The 22,526-nt window shown below is 41.4% G+C and overlaps 1 protein-coding gene across 3 annotated transcripts in view; it reads left to right on the top strand.

The window, feature by feature from the left end:
- Positions 1-22,526, top strand: part of C2H20orf194 (chromosome 2 C20orf194 homolog) — a 133,143-nt gene that overhangs the window by 33,452 nt on the left and 77,165 nt on the right. For all 3 annotated transcript variants that reach the window (XM_021151883.1, XM_021151874.1, XM_029484467.1), the window contains 5 exons: positions 2,421-2,498; positions 8,815-8,913; positions 12,931-12,986; positions 14,986-15,121; positions 21,725-21,806. In XM_021151883.1, the coding sequence (XP_021007542.1) occupies positions 2,421-2,498; positions 8,815-8,913; positions 12,931-12,986; positions 14,986-15,121; positions 21,725-21,806 (451 nt within the window). The remainder of the gene's footprint in view (positions 1-2,420; positions 2,499-8,814; positions 8,914-12,930; positions 12,987-14,985; positions 15,122-21,724; positions 21,807-22,526) is intronic.

The following is a 22,526-nucleotide window of genomic DNA, read 5'->3' as shown; positions in this document are numbered from 1 at the left end:
CAACTCCGATGGCTGGATGTCTGGCTCCTGCCTCTTTAAGTACTGGGAAGAGAGCTTCAGCCACTTACAGTTTAATTTTGCACGTGGCCATAACCCAAAGAAAGTCACCAATCACCTCTGGGAGGGGATGTCTTTCCAACCATTCACTCACTTAACTACCACTGTGTCTTTGGGAAATTTTGTTCGACACCTCTGTAAGAGAAACAAAACCCGGTACCTACCCCAGAGGATCACTGTACATGTCCCTGATGCGCTAAGTGCCAGCATGAGAAGCTAGGTCCATATAGCAAGCACTTAGGCTGAGCTAAACTGAGTTATGGGTATAGAGAACTTTTCTTTCCTTGAAGCAGCAGGAAGAAAGTTCTCCTGGTTGAACTCCTTTGGCTCTCGGTTCCTTCTTCCTGCTAATGTGCTGAAACTGTGTCCAGGCAATGTAAAACTTACCATGACCAGCTCCCTAAGCAAAGGGTTAGAACAGCAAACACTAAATAAAGATAATGAGAGGAAACAGTGAACACTGGTTTACTTGCATACAGACAAACATAAGCTCTTCAGCTGAAAGGTGGAAATGATGCTTAAGAAAAAGATCTAAGCCTGGGGGTGTAACTTAGGTTAGCAGAGTGAGTGCCCAGCCTGAACAAGCATAGAACTGGGTGTGGAGGCACTAGGGAGATGGTGGTTCAGAAATTCAGGGTTATCCTTGGCTGTGTAGAGTTCCAAGCCAGTCTGGGTTACATGAGACCCTGTCTCAAAAACAAAACAACAACAAAACAAGAGAAAGATTTAGCAGATTGTACAAGGTTACGGTACGTGTCTGTAATCCCAAGAGTTGGGAGACAGAGGCAGGAGGGTTGCAGGTGTGCTCAGACTTCATCACTGTGACAGAATTCCTGATTGATAGAAACATCTGAGGGAGGAAAGATTTCTTGGGCTTGGGTTTCCATAGATTTCAGTCCAGACTCTGTGGCCCATGGTGAGAGCATCCTGGCAATAGTATTGTGTGGCAATGGCTGATACGCTCATGGCACACAGAAGCAGAGATGAAGAAGTGTCTGGAAACAAGGTGTAACTTTCAAAAGTATGTGCACAGTGACTTACTTACCTCCTGAGGTTCCCACCACCTTCCAAAATGTGTTGTTCATATTTAAACCATTACAGAGAGCTTTCCTTAGCATGGGCTGCACAGAGAGACCTTATCTTGAAAAACAAACTAAACCAAGATAAAATCTTCAGAGTCTCAAAGACCACAGCACCTAGGATGCACACATAGATAAGCAGGCTCTTAAAGAATATTTTCTTCACACAGTAAAGTTCAGTCGACTGAGGAAAGCTGAGTGGGTTACTTGGATCTCAGAGGTGACTGTGTCGTCTTCTGCTCTCAACATTTGATAATTTTGGCTTTAGAAGAAGGAAGTGCAGAGAGGCTCGGAGTGCTGCGGGCACTCACTGCATAGGAACATCTGCTTAGGCGAGAAGAGAGCAGTGGTGGTACTGCTGGGAACCCAGGAGTCAGTAGACTAGGTGGGACTGTTAAAGTTCAGGATTGAATTGCTAAACCCAGTACTCAAATGTATGAGTTCAAGGCTAGCCAAGTATACAGGAAGCTCTAGGCCAGCCAAAGCTCATGGAGTGAGACAGACCCTGTCTCAAAAAAGCAAACAAACCAAAGCAAAGATAATGCTAGTGAAAAATTGGGGCAGTCAGTACACCTGACGGGATAGAAGTGTACTTTACCTTGGAGAGATAATATTTGTATGATTTGATATTATAAACACCTAATGTGTGTATATAGAGAAAGTGTGAGACGATGATAAAGAAGACCTGCATCTTTTCAAAGGTTAATACTTCTAAGTTTATAAGAAATAAATCGACATCTTTATATAAATAAATCTAGACATAAATAACAAAAAGAAAAAACTTGTTTTTGAATGAGACTAATGCACTTTCTAAAAGGAAAGAGTAGAAGAATCAAGTTTTTTATTGTAAGCCTTTTTTATAGTTTGATTTAAAAAAACTGAGCATATATTATTTTAATTAAAATTACAAAAAAACATAGTGTGTGTGTATATATATATATGTATGTATGTATAAATGTGTATGTGCCAGCATTGAATTTAATCAGATAATACATTGAAGATTCTGAAAATAATTTTCTTGAATGAGAAAGCATTTAATTTGTATAGGGTCAAATAAGATTAATAAAATTGTGGTTTATTCTAATAGAATTAATAAAGCCTTGGTTTAATAATAAATACAGTTAACAAAATTTATAATTTAAAAGTAATATAATAAAATTTTAGTTTATTATTCTAGTAACACTATTTATACCAGTATAGTAATTTTTGAGTCTCAGAAGCTAAGAAGTAATTGACCTTCTAGTGACTGACTTAATGATTGCAGTGTTTTGCTCTCTGTGTCAGTTGCAGGACGTGAGTCTGAGTCTGTGGAATGTCTACAGCAGGATGGACCCTGCGTCTCTGGAGAACATGCTTTCAGAAGTAAGGAGCCAAAGTGTGGTCAACATAATGATGTTCAGTTATCTAGGCAATTACCCACCAAAGGGTTTAACTGGAAGACGTGCAAGGCACAGCTTAGTTTGCTTTAATCAGAGTGGAGCATCTCTTCCCATCCTGGGAGAGTTGAGGCTTCTCGGTGAGGAAAGCCTGCTGAGGCAGCTGTTTCACCTGAAGACTTTTTGGTTATTTTTTTTTTCCCTCAAGGGGAGAGATATTATTCTGGACTTCAGTAAAAACAATGCAGAAGTTGTAACATGAAAGTTTAAGATGGCAAAGTGCTTAAAAAGATCAAAGTTCGGAAGAGAGGTGCCAGACTTGTGATTGCCTAGAATCCTGCCTAGGTTCCTGCACGTGCTCAGCAGTGTCCCTTTCCACAAAAGCTATTGTAGGTAGTCCTTGAAGTGGGTGTGTCTGTGCTCCTCTGAAGCCTTGTTTACAAAAATGTGCTCACCCTACAATGTCGGTTTCCACCTTAATTGTTCATCTGGGTGTGGTGGTGCGTGCCTTTTCTCCCAGTATCTGGAGATGCTCAGAGATGCTCGGGCTGCTGGAGCTCTGAGTTCAAGGCCAGTCCCAGCTAAATATAGAGTTCCAGACCAGCATTGACCACACACCCTGCCTTAAAAAAGATAAAGACAACCAACAAAATCTTGCTGTGGGGCCAGTGGGATGGCTGAGCAGGTCGAAGCACTTGTTGCCAAGCCTGGGGGCCTGTGTTCGCTCCCTGACATCCACAGAGCAGAGAACCAGTCTCACAAAATTGTCCTCTAACCTATAAAATAAGTAAATAAATGGTCATAGTTATCAGAGATGTGCCACTTATACTTTGTACTAACCATTTTGAATAGGGTAGAATAGATTATTGTCATTTATATATGTAAACAGTAATTAGAAAGCAGAAGACAAAGAGTGATCTGCTTGGAGGTTGCACAAAGAAAATTAGAGTCGTCTCCTCCTCTGCACACCGCCCCTCCCCCTCTCTAGCACTGCCAGAGGTTACCTGATCATCTGGACTTTTCGCCAGCCATTTCTTGGAGAGCTCCTGTGTGTTTAAGTGAGGAGTAAGTTTAGAGGCCACACAATTCAATTTCATACTAGGATGAGCTTTGTTTCTAGTTCCTTTGGGCAGAAGGAAATAAAAGTAAAAGGATAAGAAAAAAGGAAAATAGATATTTTTTATTAAATTTATTTACTTTTCATTCCAACATCAGCTCCCTCTCTCCCAGCACCCCCCCTGCAGATATTACCCCATTCCTCTCCCCTTCTCCTCTGAAAAGGGGAATCCTCCTCTAGGTGTCATCTCCCTCACTACCCCTTTCCTCTCCCACTGAGACCAGACAAGGTGATCCAGTTAGGGGAACAGAATCCACAGGCAGGCAGGCAGGCAGGCAGGCAGGCAACAGGTTCAGGGACAGCCCTCACTCCTGTTATTGGGGGACCCGCATGAAGACCAAGCTCATCTGCTACATATGTGCAGGGTGCCTAGGCCCAGCCCTTGCATGTTCTTTGGTTGGTAGTTCATGAAGTCTCTGGGAGTCCCCAAAGGTCCAGGTTAGTTGACTATGTTGGTCTTCCTGTGGAGTCCTTGCCCTTTTTGGGCCCCTCAATTCTTCCATTAGACTCCCTGAGCTCCGTCTAGTGTTTGGCTGTGGGTCTCTGCATCTCATTGTTTGCTGTGTGGAGCCTCGCAGAGGATAGTTATGCTAGTCTCCTGTCTGTAAGCATGACAGAGTAGTATCATTAATAGTTCTTGCCCATGGGTTGGGTCTCAAGTTGGGGCAGTCATTGGTTGGCCGTTCCCTCAGTGTCTGCTCCATCTTTGTCCCTGCACATCCTGTAGGTAGGACACATTTCGTGTTGAAGTTTTTTACCTTAGCCATTCTGATAAGTGTAAGGTGGAATCTCAGAGTTGTTCTGGTTTGCATTTCCCTGGTGGCTGAGAATGCCGATTGTTTCTCCTTAGAATAGTAGAAAGTTGAGACTATATATTAAAAAAGGTAGTCGGGCATGGTGATACTTGCCCTTAAAAATCCTGGTACTTGGGAAGCAGAGGCAGGTGGATCTCTGTGAGTTTGAGGCCTGCCTGGTCTCAGAGTGAGTTCCAGGCCATCTAGGACTATATTGTGATACCCTTTCTCAAAAAGAAGCGTGAGAAAGAAGAGGAGGTGGAGGAGAAGGTGGACGAGGAGGAAGAGGACCAGTAGGAGGAGGAGATAAAAACAAAGTTATTTCATGTCCTAGAGAAACTTTCCCCAGAATGGTCAGCACTGAGCATAGCCCCTCTCCTCCTTGTCACACACAAGCAGTAAACAGTAAACAGTAAATGCTCATTTGGCAGCATGAACAGATAGAAAAGTAAGATTCAGGCTGGTTCAGATTTCTTTTTTTTTTAATTTATTTAATACATAAGTACACTCATTGTAGCTGTTTTTAGACTTCAGACACACCAGAAGAGGGTGTCAGATCTCATTATGGGTGGTTGTGAGCCACCATGTGGTTGCTGGAATTTGAACTCGAGACCTCCGAAAGAGCAGTCAGTGCTCTTACCCACTGAGCCATCTCACCAGCCCCAGATTTCTTTATTACAAAAACTAAAAACAACAACAAAAGAGAAACAAAACAAAAGAACAATAAAGCATATAAGAAAACTTATAGCATCCTCACCCACACCCTCCCCAAACTATGACTCTTATATGAATGTTATATTGTGAAGCAATAAGATGAGTGTTTCTGAGGCACTTGACCATTATGTGGGTTCTGAGAACTGAACTCTGGTCCTCTGAAAGAACAGGACATGGGTTTAACTGCTGAGCCATTTCTCCAGCCCAGTCTTTTTTTCTTTTTGTCTGTCTTTCTCTCTCTCTCTCTCTCTCTCTCTCTCCCCCTCCCCCCCTCCCTCCCTCCTTCCTTCCTTCCTTCCTTCCTTTCTTTCTTTTTTTCTCATGATGCAAAATGGAAGTTTAATTACAAGACTTTAAACATATATTTAAGCATCCAAATTATTGGAAAGGAAGGCACTTAGGAATAAATGAAAATAAATATCAAATGAGCTACTAGGGAAAAAAGAGCTGATTAAAAGGCAAGAAGCCTGGGCCAGCACTTGCTAAGGCTAGTAAAGTAATATAATCCCTAGAGTGTGCATAAGGTAGAAGGAGAGAACCCACTCCCCAGAACTGTCCTCTGACTCCACATGCACACCCCACGCCAGAATCACCAATAGTTAAATTTTATTTCATTTATTTTTTAAGATTTGTTTGTTTATTATATGTACACTGTAGCTGTCTTCAGACACTCCAGAATAGGGAGTAGGGGTCAGATCTCATTATGGATGGTTGCTCACTCTGGCCCACTAGCTCCAGCCCCACTAAATAAAAGTTTTAAATGAAAATAAAAATTAATGAGTTGAACCATAGAGATGGCTTGGAAATTAAGAGCACTGAATACTCTTCCAGTATTCAGTATTGAAATGGGTTTAATTTTCAGCACCTTGATGGTGGCTCACCTTCTGGAAGCCTTAGTTGCAGGGTATCAGATGCCCTTCCAGTTTCTGTAGGAACCAGACATGCGCAAGCACACTAAACCCATACAAAACATAAAGTAAAATAATGAAAGCTTTTTTTAAAAAAGAAATTAATGAATTATAAAACAGAGAGAAAACTCATAAATAAGCATAGAGCTTGTCCTCTGAAGCCAAGAACAGTGAAATTGATACATGATTAATTTAATAGTAATAGGATATATTATTTACTCCTTACTTTTTATTTGCTGTCTTTAAAAGAATTTTTATACTATACATTATGATCATATTCCTTCTCCTCCCCTAGCTCCTCCCCACCTCTGTACCCACCCAACTTCATTTCTTTTTCTCCCTCAAAAAAAAAAAAAATCCAAAATCAAAACAAACAAAAATCAGGAAGACAAAAACAAAACAAAACAAAATAAAACTAAAAGCGCACAGAAAACGTGAAATCCCGCTTTGTGTTGGCCAAGCACTCCTGCCCTGGAGTGTAGCTGATACACTCAGTGTCATTCATCCACTGGAGAACACTCGTGGCTAGGGCAGGACTGTATGTCCACTTACCCTTCCACATGCTAGGATTCGCCTGACTGAAACTTGTTGTGCAGGTTTTGTATGTGTTGTCACAGTCAAGGTCATGTGTGTATCAGCCCTGTTGTGTCTCAAAGATGCTGTTGCGTTGCAGTTGTCTACTCCCTCTGTGTGCTGGCTGGTTTTGTGTGTCAACTTGAACAGGCTGCAGTTATCACTGAGAAAGGAGTCTCAGTTGAGGAAATGACTCCATGAGATCCAGCTGTGGGGCATTTTCTCAATTAGTGATCAAGGGGGGCCCATTGTGGATGGTGCCATTCCTGGGCTGGTAAGTCTTGGTTCTATAAGAGAGCAAGCTGAGCAAGCCAGGGGAAGCAAGCCAGTAAGAAACATCCCTCCATGGCCTCTGCATCTTCCTGACCCTCTTGAGTTCCAGTCATGGCTTCCTTTGGTGATAACAGCAGTGAAGAAGTGTAAGCTGAATAAACCCTTTCCTCCCCAACTTGCTTCTTGGTCATGATGTTTTGTTCAAGAAAGAAACCCTGACTAAGACACTCTGGCTCTTAATATCTTTTCCCTCCTCTTCTGCATAAATCTTTGATCCTTAGAGGGAGGGGCTTCATAATGACATCCATTTTGAGCTGATTGCTCCAAAATGTGTTATTTTCTACCCATTGTCCAATTGTGGAGTTATGCCCAGGTTTCAATTCAATTCCATTGATCAACATAGCCATTTTTATGCCAATACCATGCTGTTTTTATTATGATAACCCTGGAATGTGACTTGAGATCTGGGGTGGTGATAATCCCCAGCAGGTTTGTTATTCAGGATTGTTTTAGATCTCCTGTTTTTGTTTGTTTGTGTGTGTGTGTGTGTGTGTGTGTGTGTGTGTGTGCTTCCATATGAAGGTAAAGATTGGGTTTTTTTTTCCAATTTGTATGAAAAGCTGTGTTGAAATTTTGATGGGGATTACATTATATCTATAGATTACTTTTGGTAGGGTGGTCATTTTCAGTGTTAGTCTCACCAGGCCATGAACAGAGATCTCTCTCTGCCCTCTTCAGTTTCTTTCTTTGTAAGTTCTTATCACACAAGTGTTTCACTTGCTTGATTAGAGGTTTTCCAAGACATTTGGGTTTTTTTAGGCTATTATTAAAGGTATTGTTTCCCTGATTTTGTTCTCAGTTTGTTTGTTATTTGTATGTTGGAAGGCTATTGATTTTTATGTGTTTATTTTTCATCCTGCTACTTTGTAGAAAGTTTTTATCATCTGTAGAAGTTTCTTGGTAGATTTTTCTAGGATCTGTTATGTATAAAATATCATCTGCAAATAAGGATATTTTGATTTCTTTTCCTACTTGAATCCCTTTGATCTCTTTCAGTAGTCTAACTGTTGTAGCTAAGACTTCAAGCACTATACTGAACAGGTATAGAGAGAGGACACATTCTACTTTGTTCCTGATTTTACTGAAAATGCTTTGAGTTTCTCTCCATTTAGGACATTGACTATTGCTGTAAATTATTACATTCAGGTATATCATTTTATCCCTAGTCCCTCCAGGACTTTAAACATAAAAGCATGTTGAATTTTGTAGAAGTCTTTTCTGCATCTAATGGAATATCATGGTTTTGTTTTTCAGTCTGTTTATATATTAGATTACATTTATCGATTTATACTTGTTGAATTAGCCTTGCAACTTTTACATGATGCTGACTTGATCATGGTGGATAATCTTTTTGATGTGTTCTTGAATAAAGTATTTTATTGAGAATTGTATAAATATATACGTGCACACCTTATACACATGTACAGATATATCTATAGATGGCTTAGGTGGATGGATAGAAAGATATCAATAAGCAAAGAATTCTAGTGAAAGTCAGCTGTCTTCATCCCATGCACTTGGGAGGTAGAGGCAGGCCAGCGTGGTCTATGTAGATGGCTCCAAGCCATCCAGTGCTACATTGTGAAGCACTGTCTAAAAAATAAAAGTAAAATATAAAAGAATAAAAAATAAAAGACTATTTTTATCAACCTAGAAGTTACCTGTATCCGTGGGCAGTCAATATCTGTCCCCACTCCCTGGGTAACTAACTTCCAGCCCACTTTGTCTGCAAAGATGTTTCTTTTCTGGATATTTTCTTTTCAAAAATAATAAATAATCCATGTATAGAATAGCCTAGTATTTCAGGTAAGGTCATGATTCTTGTTCTCTTATATGACACTCGGTTTGTTTGCCTTTAACTAGGACCTGGCGGTGTTTGAGCATCAGTGGACAAGCTTCTTTGCTAACTTTGATACAGAAATCCCTTTCCTGCTGGAACTTTCCGAATCTCAGGCGGGTGAGGTACGTAAGTAGAACTTCATAGAAGAAAGAAAAATGATAAGTGTATTATTGTTGTTATATTACTATTTTTGTTGTTATTTTATTATGTGGTCACTATGTGCCCTGATTGGCCTGGAACTTAAAGATATAAACCTGCCTCTGCCCTTCCAAGTGGTGGAGTAAAAGTCGTGTGCTACTGTGCCTGACTTAGCGATGTTTTTCAAGATTCACCAATGTAAAGGTTTGTTTTGGTTGTCATTTCTATAAGTCATGCTGTATGTGTCATAAAAGAAATTCCCTCCCATGCCTGTAAAAAACAAATATATTCAAGGCTCTGGTGTCAATCCTCTATACCCCCAAAATATTTTTCTTATGCCCACTTCTCTATTAGAAGGATATTCACCTTTCAGCATGTGGTGTCCCCAACCAATAGTTATGGTGAGTGCTAGTTAGTACTTATGTACCTCTGAATACTAGTTGAGCCTCTTGGTGACAGTGCCGTGGTGTTGTTCCAAGCCTACATTAGTAGTGAGTTACCAGTTACCTGGTTCAGACTAAGGCAGCTTCATGACTAAACTGAATGTCTATTTTGAAAACTAGGGAACAGAATAGTTAGAAAACTATTCACCAGAAAGACTCAGAAGAGCCATCTTGAGCTTGCCTGTGAGCCTCCCTGGGGTTTAAACTGTCACTACTCTGTTCTTGAGTACCACAGTGGCATAGAGCAAGCTCTTCCGCCCTTACCTGACCACTGGGGGTTGACCTGGAACATTTTACACACACACACACACACATTGTTTCTATATATTGTTCCACATTGCTGCTATTATTCTCAAATACCTTAATAATTAGGAAAGAATCTTACCTACTTGTTTTTACTTTCTTCTGGTGCTCTGCATTCCTCTGCTTGGCATCTTCCTCCTCTAAGGATGTCCTTTAATGTTGTTTGTAATTAAATCTTACGATGAAAAATTCTTTCAGCTTCAGTATGCACAAGAGAACATAATAGAGAAACATAGGTTTGTTTTTTTTTTCCCCCACTGTTGTTTGTTGGAGACAGGATCTCACTATATAGTCTGGGGTAGCCTTGAACTCGCTGGCTTGCTGCTTCTACCTCCCAAGTGCTGAGATAATAGATAATATCTTGGGTCACTTGTAATTGCCACAAAGACATCTTGACCGAGGCACCTTACAGAAGAGTTTATTGGGCTTACAGTTACAGAGGATAGGGAGTCCATAACCATCATGACAGGGAGACAACAGGCAGGGCATAGCACTGGGCAGTAGCTGAGCGCTCACATCTGTGTCACATTTAAGAGGCAGAGAGACACTGGGAATGGTGTAGGGTTTTGAAACCTCAAAGCCCACCCGCAGTGACCTCCTCCGAAAAGTCTGCACCTCCTAGTCCTTTCCAAACACTTCTACTAGCTGGGGACCAAATATTCAGGTATATGAGCTATAGCCATTCTCATTTGAACCACCTCAATAAGAATCACCGCTCCCGCTGGGCGTGGTGGCGCACGCCTTTAATCCCAGCACTCTCGAGGCAGAGGCAGGCGGATTTCTGAATTTGAGGCCAGCCTGGTCTACAGAGTGAGTTCCAGGACAGCCAGGGCTACACAGAGAAACCCTGTCTCGAAAAACAAAAACAAACAAACAAACAAAAAAAAACAAAAAAAAAAGAAAGAAACAAACAAACAAACAAAAAGAATCACCTCTCCCAGCTTCAACTACATTTCTGAAATATGTTTTTGCAATGTATAGGCAAAATTCTGTAGATTCTAGGTTAATGAGGTTTTTTCCCTTCAGTAGTCAAATGATGTTCCTCTGTTATCCACTTATTCACATTGTTTTGTGAGACTTTTGTCTCAGTCTTTGTTCCTGTGGATATAGGTCTTCTCTCCTCTGGCACATATTAAGATTTCTCTTTCTTTTTTATTTTGAAATCATAATTACCATTTCTTTCTTCCCTTTCCTCTCTCCAAACCTTTCCATATACCCTTCCACACTCTAAACCCATGGCTTTTTTTTTTCCTTTTTTAAAACTAACTGTTGTTGCAGGCTTGTGTGTGTGTGTGTGTGTGTGTGTGTGTACCACTGGGCGTTTTCTGTGTCAAAAGGTACCCTATAGCCAAATTCCTTGAAAACGTTCTGATTTGCATCTCACCAGCCATAGAAGCTGTATGTGATGTTACACACTCACTAGAATATTTAGTTTATCTTGAGTGTTTTCAGTCTCAGGGCTGCAGGGCCTGGCCAGAGGCTGAGAATCATTTACTGCTCAGTACTCACCCGAGCGGCTCTGGTCTCCATGGGCACCTGCGTTCATGTGCATGCCGATGCATAATTAAAACTAATACATCACCAGGGTGTGACCACGCATGAGCTCCAGCAGTTAGGGCTCTGGGTTTTTCAGGCCAGACAGAGCTACATAGTAAGACCCCTCAAAAATAAACAAAAAACCTGCTGCATGTGTTGGCATGCTTGTAATCCCTGCTCTGTGAAAGTGGAAACAGAAGAATCTGAAGTTCAAGGCAGTTCTTGACCCCATAATGCATGGGAGGCCATCATTTTGATAGTTTGTCTCTAAAGAAATTATAAATAAAATTAAAGAATCCTTTCTATATATTTTGAGTATTTCTTCTATGTTTATTACAATTGCATTATTTATGTCTTTTTCCTTTTTGCCATGAAAATACATTTGTATATATGTGTGATGTATGAGTGTATATGTATTCATGTGTATTCTGTACACACATGTGTCCACTTGCATGTAGAGGCCAAAAGTCACTGTCAGGTAATTTCCATGATTGTGTTCCATCTTTTTTTTTAAGATTTATAAATAAAATAATAAATAAAAATAATAAATAAAATAGGTACACTGTAGCTGTCTTCAGACGCACCAGAAGATGGCATCAGATCTCATTACAAGTGGTTATGAGCCACCATGTGGTTGCTGGGATTTGAACTGTTTCGAAGAGCAGTCAGTGCTCTTACCCACTAAGCCATCTCACCAGCCCATGTTCCATCTTATTTTTTTTAAGATTTATTTATTTTTATTTTATGTGTGTGAGTGTTTGGCTACATATATGTCTGTGTATCACATGTGTCTTATTGCCTGCCCAAATGAGAAGAGGGTATTTGATCCCCTGGAACTGGAGTTACAGATAGTTATGAGCCACTGTGTGTGTACTGGGATTTGAATCTGGGTCCTCTGCAAGAATAACAAATGTTCTTAACTCCTGAGCCATCTCTTCATCTCCCACAGTAATAATCTTGAGATTCAATAACAGTATACATATTTTAGAACAAAGAATAAACTGCAGTATAATCAGTAATAGTCTACAGATATGATTAAAAAATTGGAGAAAATTTACCAAATTGTTAACAGTTCTTAGAGATTGTGTGTGATTTATTGTGTTCTGCAAGGAAGAAATACTGACAAGTTGAAAAAATACACAAGAGATACTACTTGAAGGCACTAAAATTCCCTTTTGAAACTTTGAACCATTGAGTATGAGACCCTGTATGGTAACTTTTGATTAATAAGTTTAGCCCAGTACTTCATCCAAAGTCAAGAATTAATTCTTTGTTTTCTTATGAAAAGTTTATCATTATACTTCTGTGTTCTTTAATTCCCCTGATTGCTGATTTAAATTAGCTATTACAATTATGTTTAAAGTTATTGGAATGTGGGGCCTTTAACAGAAGAGAAGAGTGGGGCAAGGTTAGTGATTTGAGCTGTAAATGCTGATTGCTTAGAGTTCTTTTCTGTAGTTAAAAACTATGTATTTGAATGGATTTGCTTTGTGTTTCTTCGCCTTTTGCAGCCATTTTCATATTTTTTTGCTCTGTTTTGTTTCATTGCTAAAGTTCATGATTTTATCTACGTTATTGTTCTGTGTTCTTATACTCTGTACACATCTCTGTCTTTTTGTTACATACTACTCATTCTCTTGACATGTACATATGCACATATGTGAAAGCTTTATTATTTTCAAAGCTGTTATCTTATATCAGACATTGGCTTCCTTTTAGCCATTCAGAAGCTACTTCAGTCATGGAATGATCTCCAGCCATATTACTGAAAACAGGTATGTCTCCCGGGGAGGGAGTGTGAATGATGACAAAGAAAATGGAATTGAAAATGGGTGGGGTGCTGAATATGGGGATCATTGAGGTTCAGAATGTGAGCTGACTACAGTTACAGCATAAGGAATCACTGTTGTGCTGGGCACCGGTGGCGCACGTCTTTAGTCCCAGCAATAGGGAGGCAGAGGCAGGTGGATTTTTGAGTTCAAGAGCAGTCTAGTCTACAGAGTGAGTTCCAGGACAGCTAGAACTACACTGAGAAACCCTGTCTCAAAGAAAAAAGAGGAAGGAAGGAAGGAAGGGAGAGAGAGAGAAGAAAATCCATAGTTGTGACTCATTTGTCGCAGTGCTTCGTGCTTTTGTATTTGCCTATTTTCCTGCACTCTTACAGTAAAATGGCTTTTAAAATGCTATAGATAATCAGCTTCATTCTGAAGAAAGGGACTTTTATTTTATACCTAGCTCAGGAAAGCAAAACTACAGACAGGGAACAGCAGTACTGGGTAGGGGTGGGGCTATAGGATGAATTACGCTAAGTTCCTAGCGCCCTGCAAAAGATGGAAGAGTAAGGGTTTCTTTTTCTTTTTTTTTTCCCCTTTCTTTCTTTCATGGGATATTTTCTTTATTTACATTTCAAATGTTATCTCCTTTCCCGGTTTCCCCTCTAGAAACCCCCTATCTCACCCGCCCCCAGCTTCTATGAGTGTGCTCACCCATCCACCCTGGCATTCCCCTACACTGGGACAATCAAGCCTTCCCAGAACCAAGAGCCTCTCCTCCCATTGATGCTGTCCTCTGCTACATATGCAGCTGGAGCCATGGGTCTCTCCATGTGTACTCTGGGAGCTCTGGGGAATCTGATTGGTTGATGTTGTAGTTTTTCCTATGGGGTTGCAAACCCCTTCAGCTTCTTCAGTCCATTCTCTAACTCCTTTATTAGGGACCCTGTGTTCAGTCCAATGGTTGGCTGCAAGCATCCGTCTCTGTATTTGTCAGGCTCTGGCAGAGCCTCTCAGGAGTAAGGGTTTCTGAGTAGTTCCTTCTTCATCTTTGTCATGATCAGCAGGAGTTTTCTTTGGTTTGGTAGAGACAGCTAATCCCTCTGTCCCTTCCAACGCCCTCCAAAGTCCTATCCAGTCTAATAAACCCACTTCTCTGGGTTTCAGACACATCCTTTTCTGTTTAAAGCCTAGCTCAGCTGACCTAAGTTTCTAAGAAGAAAAGTGAGTAGTATTCACTTGACTTGCTGGATGTTTCATGTGGTGTCTCCTTGGTGGCTATTAGAAAGGTACCCTGACTATAAACGGTCTGAAGGAATTGGTTATGGAATGAGCAGGAGGCGCACGTCTACGATGGAGAGGAAAAGACCACCAAGACAGGCAGTGGGTGTGTGGGAGGTGTGTGATAGGAACACCATTAGCATCCTACTCTCTTCTGCCCTTCTAAAGAGACTTAGAAGTTGGTAGCTGCTCTGTTGTCTATTGGATCTGATTAGTCCAACTGCCACATTTCTCTAAAAGCTGAATTTCTATTAAAATTTTACCTTATAAAAATCGGGGTATCCGACTGAGATACCAGTGGTTAAGAGCATTGACTGCTCTTCCAGAGGTCCTGAGTTCAATTCCCAGCAACCACATGGTGGTTCACAACCATCTGTAATGAGATCAAATGCCCTCTTTTGGTGTGTCTGAAGACAATGTCAGTATACTCATATACATTAAACAAACAAATAAATCTTTTTTTAAAAAAATGGGGTAGCATCATTATATTATTTAGAGCAGACTCTTGTGACTGATTTCTCAAAAAAGCGTAAACTTAGCAGGGGTATAGTTCTAACCTCCATGGGTCACTAGGATGAATCAGAGACATCGGACATCCCTTCCAAGCCAGCCAAGAGCATTACCTACATAGGGCTTTGCCCATCCTATGTCACACCACTCAGAAGAGCCTGAGGTCCAGTCCTGGGGCCTTGTTTGACCACATGTTGACTTGCTGTTCTAGCCCTCATCGGCAGCCTTTTGTTCTCTTTGGCAACCACTCCACACGGGACAACCTGAGCGCTGGCAGCTTTAACTTCCCTTCTGAAGGGCACCTGGTGCGCAACACTGGTCCTGCAGGGAGCTTTGCCAAACACATGGTGAGTGGCCAGACTGTCTGGTACTTGGTTAATTTTACCAATAACAAGAAAGGGCTGCTGGCCAAAAGGAATCTTTTTTCAGTTATTATGTTGACTTAGTCCTGAATTCGAAGTTGTTTTATGTAGCTGGTCTTTGCTACTTTGTGGGTTCTTTTTATTTTATTCCCCCAGGTTCACACTGTATCACTAGATAAGAGAGAAAAGGGGAGGAAGGGAATGAGAGAGAGAGAAAGATCCACAAATCTAACTTCTTTCCTTTTGTTCTTTGAGCACGACTACTAACAAACCACAACCAATCCACCTGAACAACCACCAGCCACCAACCACCAACCCCACTTCTTGGCTCTAGTATTTATTTATACACTGTCTTAGGGTTTTACTGCTGCAAACAGACACCATGACCAAGGCAGCTCTTTTTTTTTTTTAAAGATTATTTATTTATTATATGTAAGTACACTGTAGCTGTCCCTCCAGATGCCCCAGAAGAGGGCATCATCTCATTACAGATGGTTGTGAGCCACCATGTTGTTGCTGGGATTTGAACTCAGGACATTTGGAAGAACAGTCAATGCTCTTAACCGCTGAGCCATCTCTCCAGCCCAAGGCAACTCTTATAAGGACAATATTTAATTAGAGCTGACTTATAGGTTCAGAGGTTCAGTCCATTATCATCAAGGCAGGAACATGGCATCGTTCAGGCAGGCATGGTGCAGAAGAAGCTAAGAGTCCTATATCTTCTTCTAAAGGCTGCTAGCAGAATACTGACTTCCAGGCAACTAGGATGAGGGTCTTAAAGCCCATACCCACAGTGCCTACTCTAACAGGGCCACACCTTCTAATAGTACCATTCCCTGGGCTGAGAATATACAAACCATCACATACACCCTTCCAAAAGTTCCCAGAATTCCAAATGTCACACAGTTGCAGAAACTATCTGTTGCTGACAAAACCATGCCTCTGCTAGAGCATGAGACAGTTTAAAGTCAGCTGCTGCAGACAGTCTAAAGCAGCCCCAATCCCTACACGTGTGATTAAAATAAAAGCACATTCTTAAAATATTTCTGGTTTTTGTTTTTGTTTTTTTTAATTCCGGGCTGGAGAGATGGTTCAGTGGTTAAGAGCACTGGCTGCTCTTCCAGAGGTCCTGAGTTCAAATCCCAGCAACCACATGGTGGCTCACAACCATCTGTAATGGGATCCGATGCCCTCTTCTGGTGTGTCTGAAGACAGGGACAATGTACTCATGTAACATTCATAAAATGCATGCGCACACACACATGGAACTTACCCACCATGCATGCGCTCGTGATCAGATGATAACTGGCAGGATGCTCACATCTACTGTGTGGATCCTGGGGATCAAACTCAGGTTGCCAGGCTTTGCAGCAACCACCTTTGTCTGCTAAGCCATCTTGCTGGCCCCAAAATGTTTAACTTTTAAATATTTGAAGGAAAATGGTTGAAAAAATACTTTTCCCAGGCGGTTCTTTGTCAATAAAATAAAAGTTTCAGAATTTGAAAGCAGATTTTAAGCCTAAGTTTGTTAAATCCTGACAGCTAAAGATGTTATAGAACCAGTTCTTTCCTTCTGTCTTTATATGGGTTCTAGGGATTGAACTCAGGCCATTAGGCTTGATCTACTGAGCTGCCTCACCTGCCCTCTGATTGTTCATTATTATGAGATGTGTATCATTTGTCATACTCTTTAAAACATTCAGGGCCAAGGAAATAGCTCAAGGTTAAGATCCTAAAGCCCACATAAAAGCCTGACATAGTGGAGCAGATATGTATAAATGCAGTGTGTCCCTATCGCAAGGTGGGAGGCAGAGACAGAAGACTCCAGAGGCTTGAGGGCTGGGTAGCCTGGCATAGGCAGCAGCCTGTTTCAGACAAAGTGAAAAGGCTCAGACCGACACCTGAAGGTTGTCTTAAGCACACACCAAGCCATGTTTGTGGGTGCACCTGCATGTATGAATCTGTACAACCCTTGTATACACACATGCACAAATAAAAGGGACCATTACACTTGAATATAGGACTCTAATGATTGTCAAAGTCTGTGCCGTCTTAATAGAATTTTAAACATTTTTAAATGTTCCTAACCAAGTGCTTTTAAAAATGTTTCAGAATGTTAGGAAAGCTAAAATGGTAGGTGTAGTTATTTTTTAGTTAGGATTTTTGAGAACACAAGACCCAAGTGGATATGGCATATCATTTTGGGGCTGAAAGCTTGAAATCTTTGGGCTACCTCCAAGCTAGCTCAGGTTAGAGGTCTGCCAGAATGCATGTTCTGTAGCATGTTGCTGTCCTGTTATCCTGTCCTAGTTAGCATCAACCATCAACGTGATACATCCTACAGTCACCTCAATAGTAGTTTCTATTGAGTAACTATTTTTATCAGACACATGGACATATTCAGGAGGGGTTGTCTCGATTTTTAGTTGGTGTAGGAGGACCCCGCCCACCGTGGCAGAACCATTTCCTGGAGTAAGGATGATCTAGAGCTGTGTAGGAAAGTTAGCTAAGCCTGAGCCCGTGAGCCAGCCAGAGCAAGGATGAGCCCACAACCACTGTTCTCTGGCTTTCTGTTTCATGTTCCTGCCTTGACTTTACTCAGTGGCTGGCTGTGACCTGGAAGTATTCGCACATAAATCTTTTCCTTCCCCAAGTGGCTTTGAGTCTGAGTGTTTTATCATAGCAACGGAGATGAAATTAGAACTTCCCATCTTAATCTCCAGAATTGTTGGAATATATAGAAAATGCCAGAGAAGAGGCATTTCTGTATTGCTTGTTGACTTCAGGTATTAAATCCAAAATAGAGACGTGTACAGTATATATCCCATATTTTAACAATAGGATACCTATACTTTCCCTTCACCCACTAAGTTCAACTAAATTCCCTGGACATTTGATAGACGGGCTCATAAATTCAGGACCAATGATATGGTGGTTAAGTTTTCTAGCTTTCCTGTGTGTGTGTGTGTGTGTGTGTGTGTGTGTGTGTGTGTAATATCTACTGGGAAATGCCCTCAGCTATTCAGAGAACCGAAGACATAGGCTTACAAAACAAAAAACTTGCAGATAAAAACTGCTGTGCAATACCACAGAGAAATATCATCCCCGCCCTGCCAGATATGAGAAGAGCTAGGCACCCTCCCTCAGGAACTAGAATGGATGCTCTTCCATCTAACGCTCCCTTAGGAGAGTCTGAGTTTTGACATCACCCATTAATAACAAGCAGCCTCTCTTTCAGGCAGAATCCCAGAGGGCCATTCAAGAATCACGTCTTTCTGGGCTGGCAGAGAGCTCAGTGGTTAAGAGCACTAGCTGCTCTTACAGAAGAGCTAGGTTTGATTCCCAGCACTCACAAGGTGGCTCACAACCATTCATAATTCTAGTTTCAGGGAATCTGATGTCCCCATCTTAAGGAACAAGGCATGCAAGTGGTGCACATACATACATACTGTCTTAGTCAGGGTTTCTATTCCTGCACATACATCATGACCAAGAAGCAAGTTGGGGAGGAAAGGGTTTATTGGGCTTACATTTCCATGCTGCTGTTCATCACCAAAGAAGTCAGGACTAGAACTCAAGCAGGTCAGAAAGCAGGAGCTGATGCAGAGGCCATGGAGGGATGCTCTTTACTGGCTTGCTTCCCCTGGCTTGCTCAGCCTGCNACCAGCCCAGAGATGGTCCCACCCACAAGGGGCCTTTCCCCCTTGATCACTAATTGAGAAAATGCCTTACAGTTGGATCTCATGGAGGCATTTCCCCAACTGAAGCTCCTTTCTCTGTGATAACTCCAGCTGTGTCAAGTTGACACAAAACTAGCCAGTACACATACATACAAAGATGAATAAATACATATAAAATAAAGATAAATAAAAAGAAGTATGACTCTGAACTGTTAAAAACAAACAAACAAACAAACAGTTCTTGGACCCATTCAGAGAACTAAGATGTCACTCTGAGCTCTGGAGGAGAGATGAGGCCAAAGACCATCCTCAGTCCCCTCAAATGGAAATGGTGATAAAATCCTGGGATCTGAGTGTGGACTCGTATGGCTGAGAACCTAATAGAGGATGCAGTCATAAAGGGAGTGCCACATTTTCATGGGTTTAATTTCTAGAAGCCTAATAGACTCTTATGGTAAAGAGCCAACAAAAAATTCCTCTTAGATGATGAGCAGGTGGATAAAGTTGTTTATAGTATGAGGAGAGTAGTAAGAAAGGCCTCCTCTCCAGAATCAAAGAGTTTACCACAGTCCCGTTCCACTTAGAAGAAAGGCATACTTGCTGGGCAGTCGTGGTACACGCCTTTAATCTTAGCACTTGGGAGGCAGAGGCAGGCTGATCTCTTGAGTTCAAGACCAGCATGTTCTACAGAATGAGTTCCAGGACAGCCAGGGCTACACAGAGAAACCCTGTCTCTAGAAACAAAACAAAACAAAACAAAAAACAAACAAAAAGACCAAAGGCATTCTCCTAACCCTATCTATTCACAGTCCAGCCTTCCTAGGAAGCAGGGAAGAAAAAGCTAAGACCCTCTAGTGAAGAAGGTCACAAGCACACCCAGATTTAATTTTAAGGTTAGAGAATGTCCCCTCCCCATTCCCTTAGCACCACCCCAGCAGATCATCAGTGTAGCAGCAGCAAATCATACAAGAAGTTCCTAGGGAAACTCAGAGATAGAGATGTTGTGGAAATTATTTAATCCTGATCCAGGGTATCTACCCTGCCTTTGACCATTTAGTTCCTGAATAAAAGATACACACAGCCACTATATTTACAATAAGCCTTATATTTACAATAAGCACAAGAGCTGAACAGATGTCTACCCTCTATGCTATTCAAATCTACCTCCCATCAATAACACCAAATTATTACTTATTATTTTAGCTCCTCTTAATTCCAATTGGCCAGCCTTTTATGGCTCACCTAACCCATGGTAGTTTCTCTTCATCCTTCACCTTCTCTTCTTGGTTCTCCTCTGACCCCAAAACCTACACCCTACCTATGTTTCTTCTACCTAGCTATTGACTGTTGGCATCTTTATTTACCAATCAGAAATAACTTGGGGACAGGGTCATTTGGATCTGTGTGCAGACTTCAGGTCTTGGGGACCTGCATTTAGCATTACAATAGACAAGACCAAACCTCAACACAGAGACATATACAAAGCTACAAGAAAAGGAAGCCTATGGTATTTGAAGCTCCAAAAAATACTAAACACAATTTAATACCCAGTCAGATTAACAGTTTTGCACTAAAGGCTTGCTTTTTTTCAGGCCTTGTTACTAGAGTTACTGTGTCTAGCTTTGACAGAAAGTTACAAGGCATACCAAAAGTTGAGGGAAAAGTATTGTGTGAAAAGACAAATGTGTTATTTCTAAAACTTTAGGACTATGGCCGATGTCTGTAATCTCACTTGGAAGTTGGGACAAGAAAGTTGTAAGTTCAAGACTAGCTTGAGCAACATAGCAACACTCTTGCCTGACAGGAGTGGGTGGTGGTGGTAATATAACCTTCAGAATCAGATAGGGCTCATATTTTAAACTTCTTAAAATAGAATTTGTTTTTGTTATTGTTATTTGCAGGATAAGATTTTGTTACTGTTATTTGCAGGATAAGATGTTGTGATAAAACACTGACCAAAGCAACTTAGTGAGGGAAAGGATTTATTTGGCTTATCCTTTGAGATCACAGTCCGTCACTGAGGGAAGCTGGGACAGGAACTCAAGCTGGCAATTGAATTGTAGACTGTGGAAGAGCTAGTTCCCTTGCCTGCTTAGCTAGCTTTCTTGTACAGCCTAAGGCCACTCCCCACAGTGGGATAGGTCTCTTCCATCCATTCATTAGGACAGTTCCCCTATAGACAGCGCCCACCAACAGCCTGGTCCGGGTAATCCTGCAATTGAGACTCTCTTATCAGGTGTTTTAGACTATGTCATATTGACAGTTAAAGTTAGCTAGAACCCCTCCCCAAATCACGTAGGAGAGAACCAACTCCCCAAAGTTGTTTTCCTAGTTCCACATGTATACTGTAGTAACCTGTTTGCACCCCTCACACAAATCAAATCAAAATTAAAAACAAATATTTAAATTTAAACAAATAAATACTATTGTTTAAATCAAATTAAGTCATCTTTGTCTATAAAAATAAATTAGACTGGGCAGTGGTGACACACACACCTTTAATCCCAGGAGGCAGATTTCTGAGTTCCAGGACAGCCTGGTCTACAGAGTGAGTTCCAGGACAGCCAGGGCTACACAGAGAAACCTTGTCTGGAAGAAAAAAGAAAAAAAGTAAATCAGATTCAGTTAAATAAACGTCATTGCATTAACTGTTTGCTTTCATGACTTCAGCAGTACTTGTCTAAGTGTGCTCCTTTTTAAGAGTCTGATTATTGTGCATATGTTCATGAAGTAGGGTGTGCGTGTGCCATGACAGATGAGTGGAGGCCTGAGGACAATCTTGTGAAGTCTGTTCCCTCCTTCCATCTTTCCATGGTTTCTGGGGACTGAGTTTAGATGGCCAGGCCTGTGAGCCAGCTCACCAGCTCCTAGTATACTCATCTTTCTTTCCTCTCCCCACAACGTTCAGGTCGCTCAGTGTGTCTCACCAAAGGGACCTCTGGCCTGTTCAAGAACATACTTTTTTGGAGCTACTCATGTTCCTTATTTGGGTAAGTCTCTATAAATCGTTATCTTACCAGCTATTACCTAATGGTTTTTCCTATGAAAGAGACATTATTCTACAATTTACTATTTTATGCAAAATTCCATCTTGTAGGCATTTCTCCTTCCCTGATTGCAACTATAGAGTCAATTTGTTTAATTCATTCCTCACAGAATGCATTTCAGTTCAACCTATAGTTTGAAGGTTAGCTGTGTTTATCCCCTGTGCTGAGTGTCAGAAGAAGGGCCAAGATTAATGAGACAGTTTGGGATAGCCGGGATGTGAGCTCCACTCGGATCACATGACTCAACTCCTGCCTAGCTGCTCTGTGAGAAGAGGAAGTAGGCTGTGATAGGACACACCAAGGCTGAGGACTTGCAACAGTGAACTTCAGGAAGGCTAGGCTGAGTAGGGGAACACTGCTTGCTGGGGTACTCTGAAGCTTCGGGTATCCAAAGAGACATGGGGGGAAACTTTTGAATTGAGTGTGGCTCTCAGCATTGCTTCCCAGAGGTCAGGCCGTCAGAGGCCATTCATACAGAAGCCGGGAAACTCTGGAAAGAAAGATTACTTAGATCAGATAATTAAGAACATTAAAAATAGCCGGGCAGTGGTGGTGCACGCCTTTAATCCCAGCACTTGGGAGGCAGAGGCAGGCAGATTTCTGAGTTCGAGGCCAGCCTGGTGTACAGAGTGAGTTCCAGGACAGCCAGGGCTACACAGAGAA

This window comes from Mus caroli, chromosome 2, assembly GCF_900094665.2.
Source record: "Mus caroli chromosome 2, CAROLI_EIJ_v1.1, whole genome shotgun sequence".
In the NCBI taxonomy this organism is placed as follows: Eukaryota; Metazoa; Chordata; class Mammalia; order Rodentia; family Muridae; genus Mus; species Mus caroli.
This window is presented reverse-complemented; position numbering and strand designations above follow the sequence as displayed.